This window comes from Scyliorhinus torazame, chromosome 7 (genome assembly GCF_047496885.1).
Source record: "Scyliorhinus torazame isolate Kashiwa2021f chromosome 7, sScyTor2.1, whole genome shotgun sequence".
NCBI lineage: Eukaryota > Metazoa > Chordata > Chondrichthyes > Carcharhiniformes > Scyliorhinidae > Scyliorhinus > Scyliorhinus torazame.
This window is the reverse complement of record NC_092713.1, coordinates 255,828,685-255,855,707: the sequence shown is the minus strand read 5'-3', so window position 1 is coordinate 255,855,707 and position 27,023 is coordinate 255,828,685. Positions and strand designations below refer to the sequence as shown.

General features: G+C 43.1%; 1 protein-coding gene across 9 annotated transcripts in view; it reads left to right on the top strand.

Moving 5' to 3' along the window:
- LOC140426973 (myotilin-like) overlaps positions 1–27,023 on the top strand; it is a 467,248-nt gene that overhangs the window by 296,141 nt on the left and 144,084 nt on the right. For all 9 annotated transcript variants that reach the window (XM_072512314.1, XM_072512317.1, XM_072512312.1 and 6 more), the window contains one exon: positions 13,014–13,260. In XM_072512314.1, coding sequence (XP_072368415.1) covers positions 13,014–13,260 — 247 coding nt within the window. The remainder of the gene's footprint in view (positions 1–13,013; positions 13,261–27,023) is intronic.

Here is a 27,023-nt window from a genome sequence, read left to right as displayed (position 1 = left end):
TCTGGTGTAAGCACGTTTTAATGAGTCATACAGCTCATTTAGATATGCTGATCTGGATCATGCCCAATGAGGGCGAGTCCAGATCGTAACGTTCCGCGAGGTTCGGTTGAATTCCACGAGACATCTCAAGCGTCGCGTTTCAACGGCCACGACGAGGCCGGTCAATTGTCATGTGGTGTACCAGCTAATCTGTGGAACATACTACTTGTTTAGGCGTGTGATACTGATACTAACACAGGTGTAGTGGGTGCAATGGCCTCCTTCTGTGCTGTATCATAGCATGATTCTAGAAGAGAACAGTTAACAGTTTTCAAAATAATTGCTTACAATGTTAGTATTCTGCAAAGCAAGCACAGATGCCTAGATCGGTTCTCAGTTAGATAAGTATTTGTTTCCACCTCAATACGGGAGGGCTGGTATAGGAGGTTTTGAATAATGCTGTACACAGGGAGCTCCTTTGCAATTGGGCTAAGGTAAACTGTTGTAGCAGAGAAGAGGAATTTACGGAATGGTGGCACCGAGTGTCTGAGAGTGTTCTATCCCCCAGTGTTGACATCTTTCATCTCAATTCAATTACATTTTTAAGAAGTTGCATGTTATTATAGCTTCAGAATTTTTAATTCTGAGTCCTCCCTGTTCTTCAGTACATTAGTGCAAAGAAAGTCATATATTAGACCATCGAGGAGTTAAAAACAAGCAGTTCTGTTCAAGAAAGACCTTCTGTGCGTTTGGAATACTTCAATGCAAGCAACATAAACATACATAACTTTGGGATGTGAAGCTAAATATAATTCAATATTTACAAATTCAAATAAGAGTAAGACCTTCTGTGAAGTTTCCTTTTTTATGGAAAACTCATCAATGTCAGCTCCATAAATTGGAATGTGGCTCTTGTGAACAAAGCAAAACATCAACACTATATGTTCAAACACAGGTTTTTAAAAATGGATGTTAATACATGTCTTATTGATGTATTATTGTTCAATCTACTCCAGCAATTCCCCTGCTGCTGGACAGTTCTCAACTTTTTCATTAATGTATGGCAGCAGAACACTGACCACAATGAAAGACTCTAGAACGAAGCTTAATATCCTAGCTGAAATTAAATTAATCAGAAAAATATTCTTCAATCAATAAAGCAATTTTAGTGAACCACGTGGGAGATGATAAGCCTCCATTCTGATGACGTGGGACAAATTTACCAGAGGTGATTAGTATGATTGTAAGAACTATGCTCAGATCACTGGCTAAGGGGCCCTATCATATTCTCATTTTTAACCTTATCAGTTCATTTGCAATAATATCCCTAGGTTGTGTACTATCTTTAGCTGATAAAGATGGACTTCAATGTCTCTTTCCACATCTCTAACAATACAGTTATATGACTGATCATTAACAAATTGTGCAAAAGCTATTTAGGATACTGACTCTCCCTTTGCTGCTCTCTCTGTGAGAGGAATCTGGCTTTTGACTGATGTTTGGCTCCCCATCATGGCCCATTGCAGAACTGAACCCAGCTGCCTGCTGCACCGTGGAAGTGGACAGCTGTCCTAACATAACAACATTTACCGCTATCCACTCTAGCAACTGAATTTTGGGCCCATTTTCATTTAGCTTCGCAGTTGCTTTGTGAAGCTCATGAGTGACTTGTTTAATTGTTCACAGGTCATATTGGTTTTTTAAAATTTGTTGATGGGATTTGAGCTTCACTGGCTAGGCCAGCATTTATTGCCATTCCCAGTTGCCCTTGAGTCGTTGGTGGTGAGTTGCCTTCCTGAACCGTTGCAGCTCATGAGGTGCAGGTGCACCCACAGTGATGTTCGGGAGTTCCAGGATTTTGACCCAGCGACAGTGAAGGAACAGCAATATAATTCCAGCTCGGGATGGTCAGTGAACTTGGAGGGGATACTGGCAGGTAGTGATGTACCCATGCATCTGCTGCACGTGTCCTTCTAGGTGGGAGAGCTTGCAAGTTTTAAAGGTGCTGTCGAAAGGAGCCTTGGTAAGTTGCTGCAGTGCATCTCGTAGATGGCACACACTGCTGCCTCTGTGCATTGGTGGTGAAAGGAATGAATATTTAAGGTGGTGGATGTGGTGCCAATCGAGCGGGTTGCTTTGTCCTGAATGATGTTGAGCTCCTTGACTGTTGATGGTGTTACATTCATCCAGGCAAGTGGAGAGTATTCCATTACACTCCCCACTTGTGTCTTGTGGATGGTGAGCAGGCCTTGAGGTGTCAGGAGGTGAGTTACTCTTTGCGGAATTCCCAGTCTCTGATCTGCTCTTGTAGCTAAAGTATATATATGACTAGTTCAGTTCAATTTCTGGTCAATTATAACCTCCGGGATGGTGATAGTGGGGGATTCAGCGATGGTAATGCCATTGAATATCAACGGGAAATGAATTAATTATCTTGTGTTGGATATGGTCATTGCTAAACCTTGTGTGGCGAATGTTACATAGAAACATAGAAAATAGGAGCAGCAGGTCATTGAGTCCTTCAAGCCTGCTCCGCCATTCATTATGATCATGGCTGATCATCCAACTCAATAGCCTAACCCCGCCTTTCCCCATATCCTTTGATCCCCTTCGTCTAACTGCTTCTTGAAAACATAAAATGTTTTGGCCTCAACTACTTCTTGTGATAACGAATTCCACAAGCTCATCACTCTCAGGGTGAAGAGATTTCTCCTCGGCTCTGTCCTTCTCCTCAGTCTGTGACCCCTGGTTCTGGGACACACACACTATTGGGAACATCCTTTTTTCATCTACCCTATCTTGTCCTCTTAAATATTCATGAGACCCCCCTTCATTCTTCTGAAATCCAGCGAATACAATCCTAACCGACTCAATCTGTCCTCATACATCCATCCTGCCATCCCAGGAATCAGTCTGGTAAACCTTCACTGCAATCCCGCGAGAGCAAGAACATTCTTCCTCAGGTAAGGGGACCAAAACTGCACACAATATTCAAGATGTGGCCTCACCTAGGCCCTATATTATTGCAGCAAGACACCTTGGACACAAATCCTCTCGCAATGAAAGTCAGCATACTATTTGCCTCTTTACTGCCTGCTGTACCTGCATGCTTACTTTCAGTGACTAGTGTACAAGGACACCCAGGTATCGCTGCACATTCCCCTCTCCTAATTTATGGCCATTCAGATAATAGTCTGTCTTCCTGTTTTTGCAACCAAAATGGATAACCTCGCTTTTGTCCAAATTATACTGTATCTGCCATTCATTTTCCCACTCACTCAACTTGTCTAAATCACATTGAAGGATCTCTACATCCTCCTCACAGCTCACCCTCCCACCCAACTTTGTGACATCTGCAAATTTGAAGACATTACATTTTGTTCCCTCATCTAAATCATTAATATATATTGTGAGTAGCTGGGGTCAAACACCAATATCTGCAGTACCCCACAAGTCATTGCCTGCCAATTTGAAAAAGACCCATTAATTCTTCTTCTTTGTTTCCTGTCTGTGAACCAGTTTTCTATCCATCTGAATACACTACCCCTAACCCCGTGTGCTTTAATTTTACACGCTAATCTCATATGCGGGACTTTGTCAAAAGCCTTCTGAAAGTCCAAATACACCACATCCACTGGCTCCCCCTCATCAACTCTATTATTTACATCCTCGAAGAATTCCAGTCGATTTGCCAACCATAATTTCCCCTTCATAAATCCATGCTGACTCTGTCCAACCCTGGCACTGTTTTTTAAGTGCTCTGCTATATAATCTTCGATAATAGAGTCTACAATTTTCCTCACTACCGACGTCAGTCTTACTGGTTTATAATTCGCTGTTTTCACTCTATCTCCCAAGTATTTAAAGTACCCAATTCTTTTTTTCCCAATTAAGGGGCAATTTAGCGTGCACAATTCACCTACCTTGCACATCTTTGGGATGTGGTGTGGGGGCGGGGGGGGGGTGGTCCCATGCAAACGGGGAGAATTTGCTAATTCCACACGGACAGTGACTCGGGGCCGGGATCGAACCCAGGGCCTCAGCGCCGTGAGGCAGCAGTGCCAGCCACTGCGCCACCCTGCCACACTATCTCCCTTTTTACAGAGAGGAGTTACATTCACTACCCTCCAATCTGAAGGAACTGTTCCAGAGTCTATAGAATTCTGTAAGATGACTACCAATGTATCGACTATTTCTAGAGCCATTTCCTTAAGTACTCTGGTATGTGAGACAATATGTGTATTGTACGAATAATGAAGAGTTAGCAATTTACTGTAACTACATCCGACCACTAGATGGTGCTCGAGCGCATACACGTGGATCATGTGATACTCTTGATTGGGGGAGTAGGTTGTTAGGCGAGATCGTGAATAGTCATGTTCTCAGGAACTCGATAGTTAGAATCATTGTTTTAGTCAATCTGTAATCTTTTATATCTCAACAAGCAAGACAAATTTATTTCTTTTGTAGTGTAAATAAGTTAGTTTTGTTCAAAACATAGCTACACTTCAAAGCCCTCCTCATTAAAAAAATCAAAGAACATCACAGTGTGTAGATTATAAGGTCCTGGGGAGTTATCAACCTTCAATCCCATCAAATTCCCAACACCATTTCTCTACTAATATTGATGTCCTTCAGTCCCTCCCTCTCACCAAACCCTGCATTCCCCAACATTTCATGTATCTTATTTGTGTCCTCATTTGTGTGTCCTCATTTGTGTATTTAGTTACAGAGCCGTTTCTTTGTCCCCCATTATAAATTTCCCTGTTTCTGACTGCAAGGGACCTAAATTTGTTTTCACCAATCTTTTTCTCTACCTTCTGTACCTTCTCCATCATTGGTGAACATTTATTCAATCTCCTCCAAATGGGTATCCTTGCCTTAAACCTAAGCAATACCAGAGCCAGGCTAACCATGTATATGGGGGAACATCTGCAAATTATATGGACCACCACGGACCCGGTAACCTAGAGACAACAGTCGGCCTGACTGCCTCTCGTAGTTGTGTGATTGTCAGGACCAGGTCTCACGGGCAGGGACTGACTCCAGAAGATCCAAGCGGGCTGGATGGAAGTTTTTTAATTGGGGATTGGAGGATTATATGAGATTATTACTAAATACCCAGAAGTCTCTTTTCCAAGAGGGCCTCGGTAAAATAAAAGGAGCAACGATCTATAATGACCCAGATGCCATGCGGAAATACTTTAGAGCATGGCCAGTCCCACACTTATTACTCCAGAAGGTGAAGACTGAGCTTGAGGAGTTGGAAAACCTTGGGATAATATGACCAGTGCAATTCACGGGGTGTGCCGTACCCGTTGTTCCCGTCCTCAAGCCCGACCACTCAGTCTGCCTTTGCTGGGATTATAAACTCAGTCAACAGGTTTTCAAAACTGGACCAGTACTCCATTCCATGCACAGAGGATTGTATGCCAGGAGAACCATAAACTCCCTCCTTCGGCCTCGCCACACCCATGAGAGTGGCCAAAAAGACCATGGGTGAGGATACATGTCCACTTTGCTGGTCCGTTTTTAAGTTCTATGTTCCTAATCATAATGGTTGCCGATTCTAAATGGATGGAAGTACACTGCATGGCCTCGATGACTTCTCATGCCATGATAGAGAAACTCCAGCAGAGCCTTTGCATTCTCAACATATCGGAGGTCCTAGTCTCCAGGGGCGTTCGAAGCATTCCTGAAGTTGACCAGCATCAAACACATTTGGGCAGTGCCATCATTCAATGGTCGCACAGACCTTCAAAAATGGGATGAAGAAACAGCTGACCGGATACATGGAGACAAGGTTGGCGCGATTCCTGTTCGATTATCGCACCACACCCCATACCACGACTGAAGTCACCCCAGCAGAATTATTGATGGGATGATGATTTTGCACTAAGGCTGAGCCGGCTATTTCCCAATTTGGCGGGGAAGGTGGAATCTAAACAGGAGAGTCATAGAATCATAGAATCACTACAGTACAGAAGGAGGCCATTCGGCCCATCGAGTCTGCACTGACCCTCTGAAAGAGTACCCTACCTAGGCCCATGCCCCCAACCTATCCCCGTAACCCAGTAATCCCACCAAACCTTTTGGACACTAAAGGTAAGTTAGCATGGCCAATACAACTAACCTGCACATCTTTGGACTGTGGGAGGAAATCGGAGCACCCGGAGGAAACCCACGCAGACATGGGAAAAATGTGTAATCTCCACACAGATAGTGATCCATGGCTGGAATTGAACCCGGGTCCCTGACGCTGTGAGGCAGCGGTGCTAACCACCATGCCAGCATTTTTAAATGGCATCCTGATCTCCTGACCCCGTCGATGTTATGCCCCTGACGGCCCAACACCCCAACTCACCTGTTGGGGGATCCTCAGCCCCCCACTCCAGACCTCATACAGGCAGTGTTCCTGCCAGTGCCACCTGGGCACCTGGATATTGCCAGCCTGGCAGTGCTCCTGCCAGCCTGACACCTTGGCACTCTTGCAATGTCAGCCCGGCACCTGGGTGGCACTGCAAGGGTGCTCAGTAGCACTGTCAGGGTGTCAGGCTGGGGGTACCCGGGTAGCATCAGCAGTGCCAGGGTCCCACACCGCCCAGATTTCAACCACCCGGTGGCCTCTCATTTCCTGGGAGACCACCTATGACCCATTCTGCCCGTTCCCTGTTTGTGGGGACCAGTGCTAAATGGCACACAGCTGGGGTCTCCTTGGCGATGCCGGTAGATCCTGGGGGCCAGTTAGATCTGAAGTAGGCACAGTTAAGTGAGCAGTTAAGCCCACTTAACTATGCAAGTCTGGATCCTGCCTATTGTGGATGGGATCCAGATGGTGGTGTTTCGCGAGATCCTGTTAGATCGCACGGGGCGTAATAACCGTATGGAATCCCTGAAGCGGCATCTCGCGGGATCAATCATCTACATCCCATCCTATGCCGATTCCGACATCCAATATCTAAGTAATTAAAAGTGAATTCCTGCAGACAGAACATAGAACATAGAACATTACAGCGCAGTACAGGCCCTTCGGCCCTCGATGTTGCGCCGACCTGTGAAACCATTCTAAAGCCCATCTACAGTATTCCCTCATCGTCCATATGTCTATCCAATGACCATTTGAATGCCCTTAGTGTTGGCGAGTCCACTACTGTTGCAGGCAGGGCATTCCACGTCCTTACTACTCTCTGAGTAAAGAACGTACCTCTGACATCTGTCTTATATCTATCTCCCCTCAATTTAAAGCTATGTCCCCTCGTGCTAGACATCGCCATCCGAGGAAAAAGGCTCTCACTGTCCACCCTATCCAATCCTCTGATCATCTTGTATGCCTCAATTAAGTCACCTCTTAACCTTCTTCTCTCTAACGAAAACAGCCTCAAGTCCCTCAGCCTTTCCTCATAAGATCTTCCCACCATACCAGGCAACATTCTGGTAAATCTCCTCTGCACCCTTTCCAATGCTCCCACATCCGTCCTATAATGCAGCGACCAGAATTGCACGCAATACTCCAAATGCGGCCGCACCAGAGTTTTGTACAGCTGCAACATGACCTCATGGCTTCGAAACTCAATCCCTCTACCAATAAAAGCTAACACACCATACGCCTTCTTGACAACCCTCTCAACCTGGGTGGCAACTTTCAGGGATCTATGTACATGGACACCGAAATCTCTCTGCTCATCCACACTGCCAAGAATCTTACCATTAGCCCAGTACTCTGTCTTCCTGTTATTCCTTCCAAAATGAATCACCTCACACTTTTCTGCATTAAACTCCATTTGCCACCTCTCAGCCCAGCGCTGCAGCTTATTTATGTCCCTCTGTAACTTGTAACATCCTTCTGCACTGTCCACAACTCCACTGACTTTAGTGTCTTCTGCAAATTTACTCACCCATCCTTCTACGCCCTCCTCCAGGTCATTTATAAAAATGACAAACAGCAGTGGCCCCAAAACAGATCCTTGTGGTACACCACTAGTAACTGGACTCCAGTCTGAACATTTCCCATCAACCACTACCCTTTGTCTTCTTCCAGCTAGCCAATTTCTGATCCAAACTGCTAAATCACCCTGAATCCCATGCCTCCGTATTTTCTGTAGTAGCCTACCGAGGGGAACCTTATCAAACGCTTTACTGAAATCCATATACACCACATCAACTGCTTTACCCTCATCCACCTGTTTGGTCACCTTCTCAAAGAACTCAATAAGGTTTGTGAGGCACGACCTACCCTTCACAAAACCGTGTTGACTGTCTCTAATCAAATTATTCCTTTCCAGATGATTATACATCCTATCTCTTATAAACCTTTCCAAGATTTTGCCCACAACAGAAGTAAGGCTCACTGGTCTATAGTTACCTGGCTTGTCTCTACTCCCCTTCTTGAACAAGGGGACAACATTTGCTATCCTCCAGTCTTCTGGGACTATTCCTGTAGACAAAGATGACTTAAAGATCAAAGCCAAAGGCTCAGCAATCTCCTCCCTAGCTTCCCAGAGAATCCTAGGATAAATCCTATCCGGCCCAAGTGACTTATCTATTTTCACACTTTCCAGAATTGTTGACACCTCGTCCTTCAGAACCTCAAGCCCTTCTAGTCTAGTAGCCTGAATCTCAGCATTCTCCTCGAAAACATTGTCTTTTTCCTGTGTGAATACTGACAAAAAATATTCATTTAGCACCTCTCCTATCTCCTCGGACTCCAAGCACAACTTCCCACTACTGTCCTCGACTGGCCCTACTCTTACCCTAGTCATTCTTTTATTCCTGACATATCTATAGAAAGCTTTAGGGTTATCCTTGATCCGACCTGCCAAAGACTTCTCATGTCCCCTCCTGGCTGTTCTTGGCTCTCTCTTTAGGTCCTTCCTAGCTAACTTGTAACTCTTGAGTGCCCTAACTGAACCTTCATGTCTCATCTTTACATAAGCCTCCTTCTTCCTCTTGACAAGTGTTTCGACTGCTTTAGTAAACCACGGTTCCCTTGCTCGACCACTTCCTCCCTGCCTGACAGGTACATACTTATCAAGGACACGCAGTAGCTGTTCCTTGAACAAGCTCCACATTTCCATTGTGCCTATCCCCTGCAGTTTTCCTCTCCATCCGATGCATCCTAAGTCTTGCCTCATCGCATCGTGATTGCCTTTCCCCCAGATATAACTCTTGCCGTGCGGTATATACCTATCCCTTTCCATCACTAAAGTAAACGTAATCGAATTGTGGTCACTATCACCAAAGTGCTCATCTACCTCCAAATCTAACACCTGCCCTGATTCATTACCCAGTACCAAATCCAATGTGGCCTGGCCTCTCGTTGGCCTATCTACATACTGTGTCAGGAAACCCTCCTGCACACATTTGACAAAAACGGACCCATCTAAAGTACTCGAACTATAGCGTTTCCAGTCAATATTTGGAAAGTTAAAGTCCCCCATAACAACTACCCTGTTGCTTTTGCTCCGATCCAGAATCATCTTTGCAATCCTTTCCTCTACATCTCTGGAACTTTTCGGAGGCCTATAGAAAACCCCTGACAGGGTGACCTCTCCTTTCCTGTTTCTAACCTCAGCCCATACTACCTCAGTAGACGAGTCCTCATCAAACGTCCTTTCTGCCACCGTAATACTGTCCTTGACTAACAATGCCACCCCTCCCCCTCTTTTACCACCTTCCCTGAGCTTACTGAAATATCTAAACCCCGGCACCTGCAACAACCATTCCTTGCCCTGCTCTATCCATATCTCCGAAATGGCCACAACATCGAAGTCCCAGGTACCAACCCATGCCGCAAGTTCACCCACCTTATTCCGGATGCTCCTGGCATTGAAGAAGACACACTTTAAACCACCTTCCTGCCTGCCGGTACACTCCTGCAACTTTGAAACCTTACTCATGACCTCACTACTCTCAACTTCCTGTATATCGGAACTACAATTCAGGTTCCCAAGCCCCTGCTGAACTAGTTTAAACCCTCCCGAAGAGCATCAGCAAATTTTCCCCCCAGGATATTAGTACCCCTCTGGCCCAGGTATAGACCATCCCATTTGTAGAGGTCCCACCGACCCCAGAATGAGCCCCAATTATCCAGAAATCTGAAACCCTCCCTTCTGCACCATCCCTGTAGCCACATGTTCAACTCCTCTCTCTCCCTATTCCGCGTCTCGCTATAATGTGGCACAGGTAACAACCCAGAGATAATAACTCTGTTTGTCCTAGATCTAAGTTTCCACCCTAGCTCCCTGAATTCCTGCCTTACATCCCTATCCCTTTTCCTACCTATGTCGTTGGCACCTATGTGGACCACGACTTGGGGCTGCTCCACCTCCCCGTTAAGGATCCCGAAAACACGATCCGAGACATCACGCACCCTGGCACCTGTGAGGCAACACACCAACCGCGAGTCTCCCTCGTTCCCACAGAATCTCCTATCTATCCCCTTAACTATGGAGTCTTCAATGACTAATGCTCTACTCCTCTCCCCCCTTCCCTTTTGTGCCAGAGACCTGTACCCCATGGCTTACCCCTGGTAAGTCGACCCCCCCCCCAACAGTATCCAAAGTGGTATACTTGTTACTAAAGGGAACAACCACAGGGGATCCTTGTACTGACTGCTTCCTCCCAGCCCCTCTCACCGTCACCCATCTATCTTTATTCTTCGGAGTAACTACATCCCTGAAGTTTCTATCTATGACCACCTCTGCCTCCCGAATGATCCGAAGTTCATCCAGCTCCTGCTCCAGTTCCCTAACGCGGTTTCTGAGGAGCTAGAGATGGGTGCACTTCCCACAGATGAAATCAGCAAGGACACTGACGGCGTCCCTCACCTCAAACATTCTGCAGGAGGAACATTGCACTACCTTCCCTGCCATCCCCTCTAGATAAAAAAAGAAAAAGAAAGAAAGAAAGAGCTTACCTGAGCTTACCTGTTATTCACTTCCCTTCTCAGCAAGCACTCACTCAGCAACCTTTGCGCCCCGCACGATAACACCTGAGGGAAAAGAAAAGAAAACCTGATGCTGGAATCTGATTAAAAAACAGAAAACACTGGACAATCTCAGCAGATCTGACAGCATCTGTGGAGAGAGAAGGGAGCTAAGGTTTCGAGTCTGGATGACACTTTGTCAAAGCTCTTAGTTATTACATTCTACAGGTTTATTGGCATTTACATTGTTAAGTCATGGATATTTGTACACCTCTAAATGGGATAGCTAGGACACTGAGACTTGAAGTCATGTTGACTGTGAACTAACTTAATAAACTCTCTCCATCGGTGTGGGTCCTACAGCTTCAATGTCTGCATGAATATTCAGGCCCCAGAGTGCAGGGCCCAAATATCCTTGTTTGTCACACTGTCCATGCCCTGTTTAATTTTCTTCCTGCTTCCATTCCAAGTTAAGGTTGACTAATATTCGCATTTGGAAGGGAATCGAGTTCCATGCTTTTGAAGATTTCCGTTGTGCCATTTGGATCTTCTGAGCTTGAACTCTGGGCATTGACCTCCTGAATAAAACTGTCTCCCTTATTCTGTCTGCTAATTTGTAGAGATTTGTGTGAACTTGTGATTCTATTGCAGGTGGCACTTTCCTGTCATGAGATCTGTAAAAACATTAAATATAAAATCACGTATAGTTGTAAATGGAGACCCAATTACAGCATCAAGACTTAGGACAAACAAGGTCTCTAATGCTATTGGGTCTCTGGATCATGGGACAGTTCATTGAAATGCCTTCAATGGAATTCCACCCCAGCAGCGTGAACTATTCTTGTACCAGAAGTCCATGTAAGCTGATATATGCTTCAGCATTTATCCCCTGAACGTGAAAATAATTACTTTCCTTGTTAAGAGGAATACTTTGAAAAGAAAATTATATTTGATCTTTTACCATTTTAAATTACACAAAGTGGTTTTGTAGCACATGGAACATTCAGATTAAGTAAAAGCAATGATAATAAAAACATTTCTGAGGTTTATTATTTATAACATATAAATGAACCATAAATGATGAATTGATTATATTCCTTATGTATTTACTTAATCTGAATGTAACACATGCTTTCATATTATGTATATATTGTGCAAATGTTGGGTGGAGGAATATTTATAAACTATTCAGTAATTGGCATGCCTTAATTTTTTATATGACTAATGTGTGCTGTATCTTAAACAATAGTGGGATACTTAACTCATTAAAAGGGATGAGTGATATTTTGTGGCTTTGCAGGGTTGCTCAGAGTTAGAGGCGGCACAGTGATTAGCACTGCTGCCTCACAGCGCCAGGGACCTGGGTTCGATTCAGACCTCGGATGACTGTGTGGAGATTGTACATTCTCTCCATGTCTGCGCAGGTTTCTTCCGGGTGCTCCAGTTTCGTCCCACAGTCCCAAGGTGTGCAGGTTAGGTGGATTGGCCCTTAGGGTGGAGCTACGGGGGTAGGGAGTGGGATTGGGCTTAGGTAGGGTGGTCTTTTGAAGGGCCGGTGCAGCCATGATGGGTCGAATGGCTTCCTTCTGCACTGCAGGAATTCTATGATTCTCTCTGTAACCATGACGCGCATCAGCAGGCAGGGAATCAGCAACCCTGTTACAACGTGGCTAGCGGAGCAGCAATCAAAAATTTTTTTTTTTCCAATATAAAGCCTCCACAAATTAAATTTTATAATTCTCCTTTCGGAAAGCAATTATTCGTACTCATGCAAGTAGAAAACATGTTCCCTGAAGGCGTAGCAGCCTGTGATAAACCCAGAGACCTCAGAGCCTTCTCGCAAGTTAGGCTTAATTTTACAGAGAAATCACACATCGCTTGAGATGGTCGGCATTTCTATTACACATTTTGGAAAGAGCCCAATATTTTCTATCCACTCATTTAAATGGTTGTCCAATATGAGCAGCCAATGGCTAAGGCAGAAACATGGGAAATCAATCCCTACTTAACCAAGTACTAATTCTACTTTTAAATTGTAATAAATAATTTAGCAATACATTGCTCTACATTTTTAATGATGTATTACATTAGTTGCTATTTACTTTTGCAGAAAATCAGAAGACTCAAGCTCAAGCTTTTCAGTCTAACACAGGGTTATATCCAGATAGCTCCCTGCAACAATCAACCTTTGTGAATGATAATGGGATACAAGCCACAATAAACCACAGTAAACAGTGTGTATTGGAAAACACAAGGCAAAACACATGTAAGCATGTCACGTTTGGCTCAGAGGCTCAAATCTTTGAAGTTTACCCTGATGTAGACATCTCTTCCTCAAAGAATCACAATCGTGAACTGTGAGTATACACATAGAATCGTAGCAAAATATTCTGTTTGACCATAGACTGGGATTTCTGGGGGCCAAAAGGAAATTTGCTGAAACACTTCAGAAGTCTATTCCTGAAACAAATGAGGGAATCCACAAGAAAGAAGGCAATATTGGCTTTCTTCTAACTAATGGAGAGCCAAGCTGAACTAAGGGAGCTGTTGTTGTCTAGTGACCATCCCGTTGTTCATTGTAAGGGCAAAATGGTAGTCGAACAAAACTGTAGGAGATGGTGACTGAAAACAGAAGTGTTTTTAGCCATTGAAAGATGGGGCAGAGTTGCTTGAGTTAAGTGACAAGAGACTAGAAATCTTCAGTATCAAAAAGGAAGTGAGAATGTGACTGCATGTTTGGTGCTAACATGCTTGAGATAACTGACCGTGAGGCTGGCTGTGACTGATCAAAGGTATAAGTTGCTAGTTCACCTCCAGCATAGGAGTTTCTGCGATTTCATCTACAGAAAGATGGCTACCATGATAGAGACAGTGGTTAGGTTCTTACAGCCATTGTAGTCAGTGTTCATAGGTAGTCAAGGAAGGAAGTAATAAGCTGGGTATAATATTAAAGACATTACACATAAGTCAATGGTGATGTTGAAGTTTAACCTGGTCTGGGGTGAGGCTGTATCTAGAGTACAATGTGCAATTTCAGGAAAGGTGCAAAATGATTGGATAAAGTTCAGAGGACAACTACAGTTCAGATTCCTGAATTAAGAGTTATGAGAAAAGATAATTTATCATGAAGCTTCAGTCTCTGAATGAAGAGGAAGGGTCTTGTTAAAGTTTGTCAAGATTTTCACTGGTTTGGATAATTTGGACCCAACAAGGTTCTTCTGTCTATCACTGGAGTCTAGACACAGTAACACCATTTCAAGATAAAGGATTTGTGGAACTGAAAAACTTGCAATTATGGACCATTGATGAACTGTTTTGTGTGTATTATTGTTTGATACATTAATATAAAGATATCTGGTTGGCTGACAATGATAATGAAAAGCAATTCAAATCATGTTATTTAAATTAATAATTTGAAGTTAATGATGTACTTCATACCATAAAAACACATTACATTACATCAATTTTATCTGATAGTCTTTAACTATTCCACATGACATTCAAGACAGTCTTAGAGAAACACTATCTGTATGCAAAAGAAATATGGCGAAGCTTTACATGGAAAATGTCCATGAAGAACTTGGACATGTCGTTCAGAGAAGAATCTACACAAAAAGGTAAGATTTATTACAAGAATAGCCAAGTTTATACACAGGCAGCGCACACAAACCTAGGCCAAAAGCAACAGTCAACTATGGACCTCTTTTTCAGCTAATGTGACACGTTTTAGCTTGGTTTACACTCCATTGTTTGAGTTATGGACCCCTATTGTCAGAAATACTTTCAAACATTTGTCTACCATTTCATTTTTAATATCCCTTCTTACAATGCTCATTGGCTCATTCTCTTTGTACCTTATTCTTCACACACTATTCCTTCTTTAATTTCCTTTCAATATGCTGAACATTGTTGTTCTCTCATTGCCTCATATTTCCTGTATTGATTTTTCCACAAGGTCTTGCTCTCCCTCATGATTTCTGCTCTGTTAATATGGGGCACTCCACTGTACACAGTTGCCTGCATAAATGCACACAAAAAGCATAAAGTGTCAGCCTTGACTCAGCAGTAACACTCCCACTTCTGAATCATAAGGTTGTGGATCCAAACACCTCTCTAGAGTCTTCTGTGCAGGACTGAGGGAGCCAGGTCTGCAGTGCACATTTGTGAAGAGTAAGGATATTGTCCTGGTATCCTGGCCAATATTTATTTCTCAACCATCATCACCAAAGCAAACAATTTCGTTATTTTTCTCATTTCTGTTTATGGGACTTTGTTATGCACCAACCTGGCTGTTGAATTTCCCCACATTACAACGGTAGCGACAATTAAGAAGTACTTTATTGACTTTGAAGAGCATTTGGACGTCCAGAGATTGTGAAAGCTGCTCTATAATTGCGCAAATTTTCCTCTTTTACTGTTCCACAAGCTGCAATGGTCAACCACAGTAATATATTCAGCTGCAAGTCATTCCACGTCAGTAAAATAGCCAAATCAAAACTTAGCACTGTGGCTGTAAACTGATTATACACGTTGATGAGATCCATTATGTGTTAAAATGCTCCAACAACCTTCACGTCAAGGTTACATTAATAACATCTTATTGCTGACTCCCAACCACAAGAGTCTTCTTCATGCATCATGACAAAACCCTAAGAAAGTGAGGGGATTAAGCAGCTTCATATCAATGGTGATTAGAAGATCCCACATCACATTGAATGTGAGATCAGTTTACATTATTGCTACACCAAGTGCTGAATATGCCTGTAGTTACAATGGGAGTAACTGGAGAAGAAGAAAAACAAGAATATTGAGAGAGGAGAAATTTTGACTGTGAAATAACATAACATCATAAGATAGCATGGCTATCACCGTGCACCTCACCAATTCGCACTCTACAGGATAGAACATTGTGATTTTACAGACTGGAAGATTCCAAAATATTTGCGTCGCTGATTACACCCACATGGCCCCCTGTGTACCTGATAATCTCACCTGCCTTTATCAAATGGGGGTTTCCACACTCACGTTTCGACCAATTACATAGTGTTGTGTAAGAAGACTTTTTCCTCTGACAATGAAATCCTCCATCATCCTGGGTCAAAAGCATGAAAATCCTTATGGAATACCATTGTGGAAGTACCAGACTACAAGACAGCAGCCGTTTAACAAGGCCCAATGCCATTTATCTGGGGCAACTATGGATGGGCTGCTGATCAGTGTTTCTTTTCATTGTATTTCCCATTTTACAGTTGTACCCGTTAAATATCAACTTGAGTGTGTGGCATGTCATGGAATGCATCGTCAACGCTCGGCCTTCTTGTGACATAGAAATAAGCAGGTTGTTCAACAAATACTTCAAGATATAAAGCTTTTATATCAATATATCAAAGTTAGATACAATATAATTTAAATTTTGAGGGCCTGAGTTCTGTTCAAAATAAAACAATATAACAATATTTCAAAACAAGACGATTTTTGATTCATTGGAGGCCACAAAGAATTTCAGCAGAATCACATGAACCTCTTTGCAGACAAAATGAATTGGGGAATCAATCAAACATTGCTTGTTGCTGGGGTCTGCCAGCCACACTGTCCTGTAGCAGATAACACACACCTTTTCCCCTCCTACTCTGCACCTCCCCCACCACCCTCCCTCACCAATCCAAGGTATCGGCAGCGACAGAAATATTACTCCTGGGAGCCTGACTAAAAGTATCAAGTCAGTCAGTCTCGAGGATCATGGAATCAGAATGGTTACAGTGCAGGAGGCTATTAAACCCATCATGCCTGTGCCCAATCTTTGCAAGAGCAACTCAGCTAATTCCATTCCTGCCTCATTTCCCCATAGCCTTTTCTCTTTAGGTAATTACCCAATTCCTTTTGAAAGCCCCAAATTGAATCTGCCTCCACTGCCACTCTCAGACAGTACATTCCAGCTCCTAGCCACTCGCTATCTTCCTGTCGCCATTGGTTCTTTTGTCAATCACCTTACATTCATTTCCCCTGGTTCTCCGTCCATCCACCAATGGGAACTATCTACTTTGTCTCGACTCTTCATGATTTTGAATAATTTTATCAAATCCCTTCTCAACCTTTCCTTCTCTAAACCCAGCTTTTCCAATCTATCCACGTAACTAATGTCCCTCATCCCTGGAGATATTCTCATCAATCTTTTCTGAACTCTATCTAAATCCTTCACATTCTTCCTCAAGTGGGGTACACTGTCGCTCTATCAGTGTTGGCAGGCATGGAGAAGGATGGGTCTGATTCTCCATTTAAGTTCAAGCATCAGACCAAACCCAAGATCTGGTTTGGTCTTTTCTTGTCAGCTTGGATCTTGCTTCTGGAGACCATGAATTGGATTCAAGTTGAATTTGAATTGTTTTTGAACCAAGCAAGGAGACGGATTAGGGCTTTCCCTGTCCACTCTGCGCATTGACTTTGTAACTTTAAGAATGGGATTACCTTTCTGACTTTGCAGGCTGAATCTTACCAGCCCCTGGTGGCAGGATTGAGATGAGGGGTAGCTGTGCTGGGATGGCTCCCTGGCACTGCCCCACTAACAGATGAGTTTTCCATCAGCGAGCAGGAGGTGAACCGGGTTGCAGAACATTTGTCTGTTCTGTGACTGACATAATAAAAGTCGCAATTAAGGCTCATAAAGTAGGACCATCAGCATCCTGTGGACTGTAGGACAGCTCCCCTCTACATGGGAGACCACCAGCTTCCTGGAGTCAGCGTCCCTCTAGCAATGGAGAAGGGGGGGGCATGGACGAGGTGTCTCCTTGGCCCAAAGAGCAAGCCATGGGCTGGTAAGGCAGCACCACCGCCACTCTGGATCCCAACAGTCTCCCCAGAGGGGTTTCCCCTCTGGCCCATGAATGTTTTATTTTTAATTTGTTACCTGGAGGTGCCCGGGGTTTCTGATCTGCCTCAGCTGCGCCCACCTCTCCTGCTGGCGTTGAGGAGGTTTCAGAACTGCCACCTCTTTGAACCAGCTGTTAGGCCCCGAGGCCGCTAGTTAACTCACTGAGCTGATCCCGCTGCTGACAGGTGCCGGCTTGGGAATCACAATTGATCCCAATGTTGGGGTCCCAAAGCCAGCAGCAAAATAGAGCCGTGCATTTCCATTGCAGCAGGAATATCAACTGCAGTCCAGTTGTTTATGACTCAGAAGCTGAGGAACAATACACTGAATTTTACTAGCCCCCTGGGGATGGGCTGAGAGGCTGAGGGTGGGGGGGCCTACAAGGGAAGGTGGGGGGGGTGGTTTTTCCCACTGTCTTGCCGCTGCCGTGCCATCTTGCCAGCAGGGAAGGTGGCAGGCGAACTGTCCCCTGCCCGAGGCCAAATTAACCCCACTTAAGTGGCCAATTAAGAGCCTGTTCCCACCGCTGTTACAATTCTACCGATTAATTGGCTGCAACTGACAAGATGCACCCCCACTGACAGCCGAAGAGGGCCGTCCCATTGCTTTTGGACCTGTTAGCATGCCAATGACAAACTCAGCCCAATGTTCACCCAGTATTACTGCTGCTTACACTGATGGCTTGATAGTTATCATAGACATTATTCTAAATTAGCCCAATATAGTTGCTGTGGCAAATGTGATTCAACGTGAATATTTTCTAATTAGCAAACTCTAAAATGACAGTAGCTTATTAGCAAAATAACTTCTTCAAGAAACGCACTACAAATTCCGTGGGTAATCGTGGAATTAGATACAGACCACGTGCAGTTTGCTATTGTAACAGTATGACTTTTAGTTGTGTGTCAAAGTATCAGTTTCTCAATGCCACAGGAAATGGCTAGGATGTACTGTATGGAAAAAAGATTACCGAGAGTGTTCCAACCTGCAGTATGTCACCATGCCATTTATAACTGTGATCTTCTCTTGTCATTCCATTTATATCCACGTACTTTACTGGCCACATGACATCGCCGTTAACATAATAGCAGTGCTATTAAAAAAGCAGCAGAGTCTAAACCCCTCACTCAAAGCTGTTCTCTCCTTGTGCTTTTTGCTTCCATTTCTCGTGTGACCAACTGAGCAAAGTTTGCTGATTTATGGCGGGTTCAAGCCCCAGTTTGCGACTTGAGTACATTAACTAGGGTAGCATTTCATGCAGTAATAAGTGATGTCAGCAATGTCAAATAACTTGATGAACTGAGGTCCCAAATGTCTACCCAGGCAGAGGTTAAATATCCTTCAACACTGTTCAAAGAGCAAGGAGTTCTGTTACTTTGGCTACCATTCCCACATGAAGCAAGACCAAAAATAAACATATTAACTGGTCATTTATGTCACCCCTCTTTGTCTCTTTGTATTTGTCACTGCTAATGAAAATAATTAATTGCATGTGAAGCACATGGAGACACTGCCTTCAAGAAAATTACTGGGCAAATCTTGATTGAATTGATGACAGACAAGGGGACGTTTTCCAAGGGGGCTTACACCAAATTCCAGTGTTTTTTTGAAGCAAGGCGACTGAGTTAATGCCATGTCAAAATAAGACTGGCAGGAATTTAATGAAAGGCATCTCCCTGTCTATAGATTGTGTGTCATCCATGTTCCTATTAATTTCTGTATATATGAAGTAGTTTAGCAACAGATCTTGGTGTTCTGGTTTAGGATTTATCCATGAATAAGGCAACTACCCTTTTCTATCCTCCAGGTGGATTCACTAATGAACAAGTGCAATGAACAATTTACAAGTATAAATACGACTGAGTTGCTTGAGCTTCGATAGTTGTGTTTCCAGGGTTTGGTGGCTTTATGGGCTGCAAGGCCACAAATTGGACATCCCTGACTTAAGTACATCAAAAGATTGTCCATCGGACCTTGCAGTTTTTCACCCTGAACCATGGTGCACGAGTTGTGAATCCTGCAGCAATGCTTCTTTATCGTCACTGGTGAGAATGCAGCTTTTTTTAGACTCCAGGCGGAATTTTCCCACGTTTTTCAGAGCGTCCGGCTCTGACTGAAAACCAGCACGTAGCTCTCCAGCTGCACAGCTGAGGTTTTAGACCAGGGGCTGGATTCTCCGTTATTGGGACTATGTCCCCACTCCTGCATCAGAACTGTGAACTTTCACGGCAGAAAAACTGGCGTGAAAGGGCCACAAATTCCTAGCCCTGCAGGGGACTAGCAGGGACCCGTCGTAGATCTAGAAGTTTTTGCTGCAGATACGGGCCCCCGCACTTATGGGTCGGAGGCCCCACATGTGCACGGCACGGCCTCCAGCGGCCGTGCAGTGCTCCATGGCGGACTGGGACCTCGGACCCTGAAAATAAACCCCCCGATCAACTGTGCGCCCAACCCTGACCGCCCATACAAACATTTCCAGGCTGGGTATAAGGCCCGCCCTGCCTTCTGTTCGGCCCGCCCCCGAGCCACACTAGTTTCCCGACCGGCTGGACCACATTAGATCCACACCATCGGGTCTTCAGCCAATTTGGGGGTGGAGCATGGCGGAGCGGGCTTCCAGCAGGCCGCCCTGAGGTGGTCGTGCAGCTTCTTCCAATGCATTGCTGGCTAGTCCAGGCGGTGGGGTCCACGGCGCTCATGGCCTCTGCCACCAGCGCCCAGGCCCAGTGTGATGCACGATCAATGACCACTAAAGTGAGGTTGTAGTCCAACTGAAGGCTTTAATAAGCTAGATGTTTCCCCCAGCAGCTCAGGTACAGAATGAAGGCTGCTGGGGCGGCACGGGCTCTTATACCCCGCCTTGCAGGGTGGAGCTACCATACAGCTTGACCAATAGGAAACATGCAATATCTGCCAATGGTGTTTCAGCATTACCAGGTACCGTAATACCTCTACACAGACTACCACATTCACCCCTGTTAAAAAAAGAATCCGGCGGAGGTGTGTTGTTGAAAACACACCACTATTCTTAGAAGTCCCCCTATACCAAAAAGGGCCGACATTCTAAATGGTGATCAGGGATTCTCACTCTCTGACTCCGATGCAGGCTTCAGTGGGTGCTATTCAGGTCAAACTATGTTTTCAAGTTATCCCCCGATATAACCCATACCTTCACCGAAGATTACATCTACTTACCACTTAGTAGCATCGATCCTGGGTCCCCCATTGCTAGGGAAGTAAAGTAGACTTTGGAATAACCACTATTTCAGGTTAAATTAAGTTATTTTATTATATATTTTCTTTCAAAAGCTGCAATTACTTTCTTTACAGAAAGGAAAAAGATCTTGCTTCTGGATCCTTCTGGTTGGTTGAAGGGACCTTCAGGCCCACCTTGACAATCAATCTTCTTTAAAGTCTGGTCTTCTTTGGATGTATTCGCTGGTTAGCTACTGCTGTGTCCTATCTTTCCCATGTACCGAGCTGTGAGAGCTGGCTCTGCTGGCTATCTCTGAGCTGACTCTGAGTTGACTCTGCCTACTCTTTAAATTCTAGTCTTCCTTAGATGTATTAGCTATTTTACCTCGGCTGCTTTGTCCTGTCCATTTCCCATGGCCGAGCTGACCGTAATCTGACTCTGAGCTGCTTTTTCCTTCTCTGCTTCTCTCTCTCTCCCTCTGAGTTCTGGTTCTGTGTAGTTCCTGCTCTGGTCTCTCATTTATATTCTCTTTCTAACAGTTATTACGTTTTTATGACTTTATTGTAAAGTAACTCTTGATTTTCTTTGATTGTAAAAAGTATCTTTCATCTAAACATTCTAATCCAACTAAGTATTCATTTTGACATGACCTCAGCTCTCAGGTCTCTGATTACATTGTTTCCTTTGTGATGTTCAAAATGCTTTGCTTTCAAGAGGTGTTACATTTAATTCCTGTCATTTCTATAGTTTTATTTTCCAATTGTGTCCTCAGCTCATAATTTTGACTTTGATTTTGGCTCTGAATTATGTTTCTCGTAGACTGATAGTCTTCAGTTTTCTTTAATTTACCTGACATTAGCAAAATTTCACACCTAGAACTGTCACAAAATTCAACTGAACCTCATCCATTCTTTTCCAGATGCTTATTAAGATAGTTACTTTCAATGAAGGTGTGAGCCATTGTTTTTGGCTTCATTCAAAATCCTGTTTGTCTTGTTTGCTAAGCCTGCTTGACCAAGGATATCTGCATTTTACAATCCTCTCCAGGCAGCTGCTGTTAACCCTTTATGGAATCTTTCCCTGTCGCCTGCCATGTTTCTCTCAGACCAGATATTGCCAGACTTCCATGTTTCAAATGACACATCTTTCCATATTTTCAATTACTCCCCATCTTGATATTTGAAACATTACTATATCATTTCGGCAATTATCCCCCCAAATAATTGTACTGACTAACATTTATCCCCGATCTTTCTCATTTGTATGTACATGTTTTGTGATTTTAAATTGTGAACCGAAATCAATTCGTAAATGTATCCATATCACAGACCAGTGGTTTTTTTCGTTCTTTCCTCAAGTCCAATTACCGTGAACCATAGCCGAAGCTGCTCAGGAAGGTAACACAATAGCTATATCCGTGTGTTCCACTACCTCCAAAGCATTTACTTCCTTGAGGTAGCAGCACCGTAGAAACTTCCTCATGTCCCTTAGAAACAGCACACAACTCAGTCCATCAGTAACCAAAAAGGTCATTTGTCCATCACTGGCTGTTTAGTGTCCCATTTTTCTGTCATCCAAACTGCTTTCTGTTTCTCATTGGAATGGTAAATTATGATATCATGTAGCACCCACTGATTCCCTTGCTTCATTAATTTAAAAGGTTCAATTGATCCTGCTTCTATCCCTGACTCCTCCACATTAATGTCTAACATTGTCCTGAACCATGTATGTCTGCCAGCCCCTGGTGTACATGAGAGAATATCATTCTGACAAATTTCCTTTAAATCCCTTTCGTCTGTTATAATTTCCCTTACAACATGAAAATGTATATTTTCCATTACAACATTTGCAACATAATATGACCACAGTATTCGCAATAAAATAATGGGGCTGATTAGCACACAGCTAAATCGCTGGCTTTAAAAGCAGACCAAGGCAGGCCAGCAGCACGGTTCAATTCCCGTACCAGCCTCCCCGAACAGGTGCCAGAATGTGGCGACTAGGGGCTTTTCACAGTAACTTCATTGAAGTCTACTTGTGACAATAAGCAATTTTCATTTTCATTTTCAAAACCACATCGAACTGTCACTTTTTCCAAATAAATTCTCCCTATTGTTAAACACACAGTAAAAATAAAATAAGTCTTATCTTAACACATTAGTCATCACCTAACCACACAAATAGATTCTGTGTTACAACTTTACATATTTGCAACTGTTATCACAATTTCAACATGAAAAGTAAAGTACAATATCGACACATCCCTTCGTGGCTTTGGGACCAATAGTCATTATATACTAAGTATGGCGTGTAAACAACATCAATATTATTTATGATGTTCTATGTAGTTAAATCAAGAAAACACACTAAACTACCACTATTCCCCCTCTATTAAAACATTCACACAGTTTAGAAATGCTGATCAAGTTCTTGAACAGCACACATAGCCACATTATCATACATAACAGTCCCTACCAAATTACATGACATTTCTTCCTTAATAACGATTACAGCTCTTCAATGCAATATTGTTTGCTGCATTGGTAATAATTTTCCCACCGTGGCATCAAGCTACAAAAATTCTTAAACTATTGCCTTTTATCATATTGAGGTTCCTCGTCAGTCGCTGCTGTCTGTCGAGACCCTTAATAACTCCATTGCGTAGTACATACCCCGTGGAGACCACAGATCATCCATCAGCTGATGTCCAATTAGAGATGTCTGACCGGAGGTTTCACTGTTCAGTAATAATTTGATATTTTGCTTTGTTTCTAACCCGTAAAGTTTTCCTCCGGGCTCTGTCATTTAATTCCCTCAAATATGTAGCCAATTGTATCATTAGTTTCCCCCCAATCCTGTCTAAAGCATTCTTTTCTGGAGTGTAGTTCTCTTCCTTCTTGTGAACTGGTTTATCTGTTATTTATTTTTTCCATTTGAAAAATCAAATTAACAGGTCAAGGGTGGAGAGGGCCCTATTCTTTAATTTGTACTTTCTATCTTCGTTTGAACACTCCAGACGTGCCCTCTCCAGGACTTCCGGATTTCTTTTGCTACCATTTCTTTCCTTTTTTTTTAACTGGTTTATTTTCCTTATCCTTGATTTACATCATACAATTAAGGCCTGTTAAGCCTCCTCCTTCTGTCATTGCACCCCTGAGTGAGATTCGAAGAATTTCAAACTCCTCCTCTTTTGCTCACTCAGTGATCCAATCTGGTCAAAACCTTACCCTGATACATTCCTGATATTGCTATTGGGTTTACTTTAATTATTTTATTTTGATTACGACCGGATTTTTATGAAGATTAGTTCTGAACATGACATTTTTACTTCATCATCTGTCCAATCTATGCTGCTAACGGGTTTTAATTTACTGTCTTCCCACCAATTGGGTCATGTGTTTTAATTGTGATACAATTTCTTTTGCCCCAGACACAATGCTTCTCTAAGTCAACTGTATGTTTACCCAGATTCTGAACAATCTTGTCTTTACATTTTACAACTTCACTGATTATTTTCCCTGCAGTTTAGTTGTTAGCTTCACCCAAACTTCCTCTCTATTATCAATTGTTTTAATATCTTAATTATTCCTGCATCTATTTTTACTAAATCTTTTCCTGCCATCAGATTTTCATTTCCTTATACTGCAAGTAATTCTCTTAATCTAACTTCTGATCCAATACGTTTAGTCTCTAAAGCTCCATCTTCAATGTATTTAACATTCTAAACATCATTATTTTTTTCTCGTGACATTCTTGTGATGATCGGGCACTAGGACCCTGCAGAGCTATGCAGTGTCAATTTCAACGCTCAGTTTCAAAGCCTGCAAGCAGCTCTGACTGCTGCCCAGTACAAACTCTTTATCTGTTTATTCTGAGACCAATTTAGCTCTGAACATACTGATGTACCACCTCATAATACTGATCACATTTCTACCTGCCATTTATAACTTCTAATTAATGTGAAACTCGGTTTTGCAAAATACAACATTTTTTAAAATTACAAACACCAAAGTAAATTCACAATTCCTTATTAAACATACACACACTCATTCATCCACTCAGATCTTGGATCTCTACTTTGTAGGGTTTCACAAACCCCTATTAAACACACATACACATTTATCCACTGAGATCTTGGACCTCTATTCAGTAGGGTTTTAGTTACTCTTAACAAAAATCGAGACCCCTCCGTGCTGATAAGTCTCACTTATGCAGGAGTTTTTTTGCCTCTGTTAATTTCTTCCACTCTTGTTTCATTGCTTCAACTCTCTTGACCATGTTTCAGAGCAAAAGGATTATTCTAATTGCCATTTTTCGGAATTCTAACTTCTGTTCCTGGTTGTCCCTTTCAGTTGCAATCTGAAATTAAGGATAAGTACCCTTTCTGGGCCCTATCCAAGGCTAACTAAGGCACTATCTTCCTGTTTTAGTTAAGGGCCGATTGGTTTGGTTTCTAAAGATTCTAGGCGTCCCCTAATTCTCTAGGCTTTAACCTCACAATCTGCCTTACTCTAAGGATGATTTATTTTTTGGCCTCTTTTTACCAGTAATGGATGCAAGATTTTTAGTGCTGTCACCAAGATGTCTTGCAGACTTTTTCTCAGGGTCAGCATCTTCTAGTCTGCTGATTTTCACACCCAACCTGTGTTTTAGTCCCCTCGATCCACAGAATATCCTTACAAAAGTCAATCACACATGACTTTCCAGACTTAACTCGGCAGGTAAAGTCTGACTCACACATAGACCAGAAAGTTCTAATATTCTAGCCTTTCTGCCGGTTAGAAACTTCAAATATTCCAACCATTGCTTGGGAGCTAGAAACTTCTAATATTCTAGGTCTCCACGCTGGATGCCATGGAGAAAGCAAACCAACCGGCTGGGCGTAATTAACACGGTGTTAACACGTCGGGTGCCATGCAGAAAATAAAGCAACCCGCTAGGTGTAATTAACACGGTTTTAATTAAACGTTGGGCGCCATGTTGTTGAAAACTCACCACTATTCCTAGAAGTCCCCCTATACCAAAGAGGGCCGACATTCTAAATGGTGATCAGAGATTCTCACTCCCTGACTCCGATGCAGGCTTCAGTGGGTGCTATTCAGGTCAAACTATGGTTTCAAGTTATCCCCCGGTATAACCCATACCTTCACCGAAGATTTAATCTACTTACCACTTAGTAGCATCGATCCTGGGTCCCCCATTGCTAAGTAAGTAAAGTAGACTTTGGAATAACCACTATTTCAGGTTAAATTAAGTTATTTTATTATTATATTTTTTCTTTCAAAAGCTGCAATTACTTTCTTTACAGAAAGGAAAAAGATCTTGCTTCTGGATCCTTCTGGTTGGTTGAAAGGACCTTCAGGCCCACCTTGACAATCAATCTTCTTTAAAGTCTGGTCTTCTTTAGATGTATTCGCTGGTTAGCTCGGTTGCTGTGTCCTATCTTTCCCATGTACCGAGCTGTGAGAGCTGGCTCTGCTGGATATCTCTGAGTTGACTCTGAGTTGACTCTGCCTACTTTTTAAATTCTAGTCTTCCTTAGATGTATTTGCTACTTTAGCTCGGCTGCTTTGCCCTGTCCATTTCCCATGGCCGAGCTGACTGTAATCTGACTCTGAGCTGCTTTTTCCTCCTCTGCTTCTCTCTATCTCCCTCTGAGTTCTGGTTCTGTGTAGTTTCTGCTCTGGTCTCTCGGTTTATATTCTCTTTCTAACAGTTATTACGTTTTTATGACTGTATTGTAACTCTTGATTTTCTTTGATTGTAAAAAGTATCTTTGATCTTAACATTCTAATCCAACTAAGTATTCATTTTGACATGACCTCAGCTCTCAGATTACATTGTTTCCTTTGTGATGTTCAAAATGCTTTGGTTTCAAGAGGTGTTACTTTTAATTCCTGATGTGGAGATGCCGGCGTTGGACTGGGGTGAGCACAGTAAGAAGTCTTACAACACCAGGTTAAAGTCCAACAGGTTTGTTTCAAACACTAGCTTTCGGAGCGCTGCTCCTTCCTCAGGTGAATGAAGAGATATACACAGGATGTGCTCTGACGAGG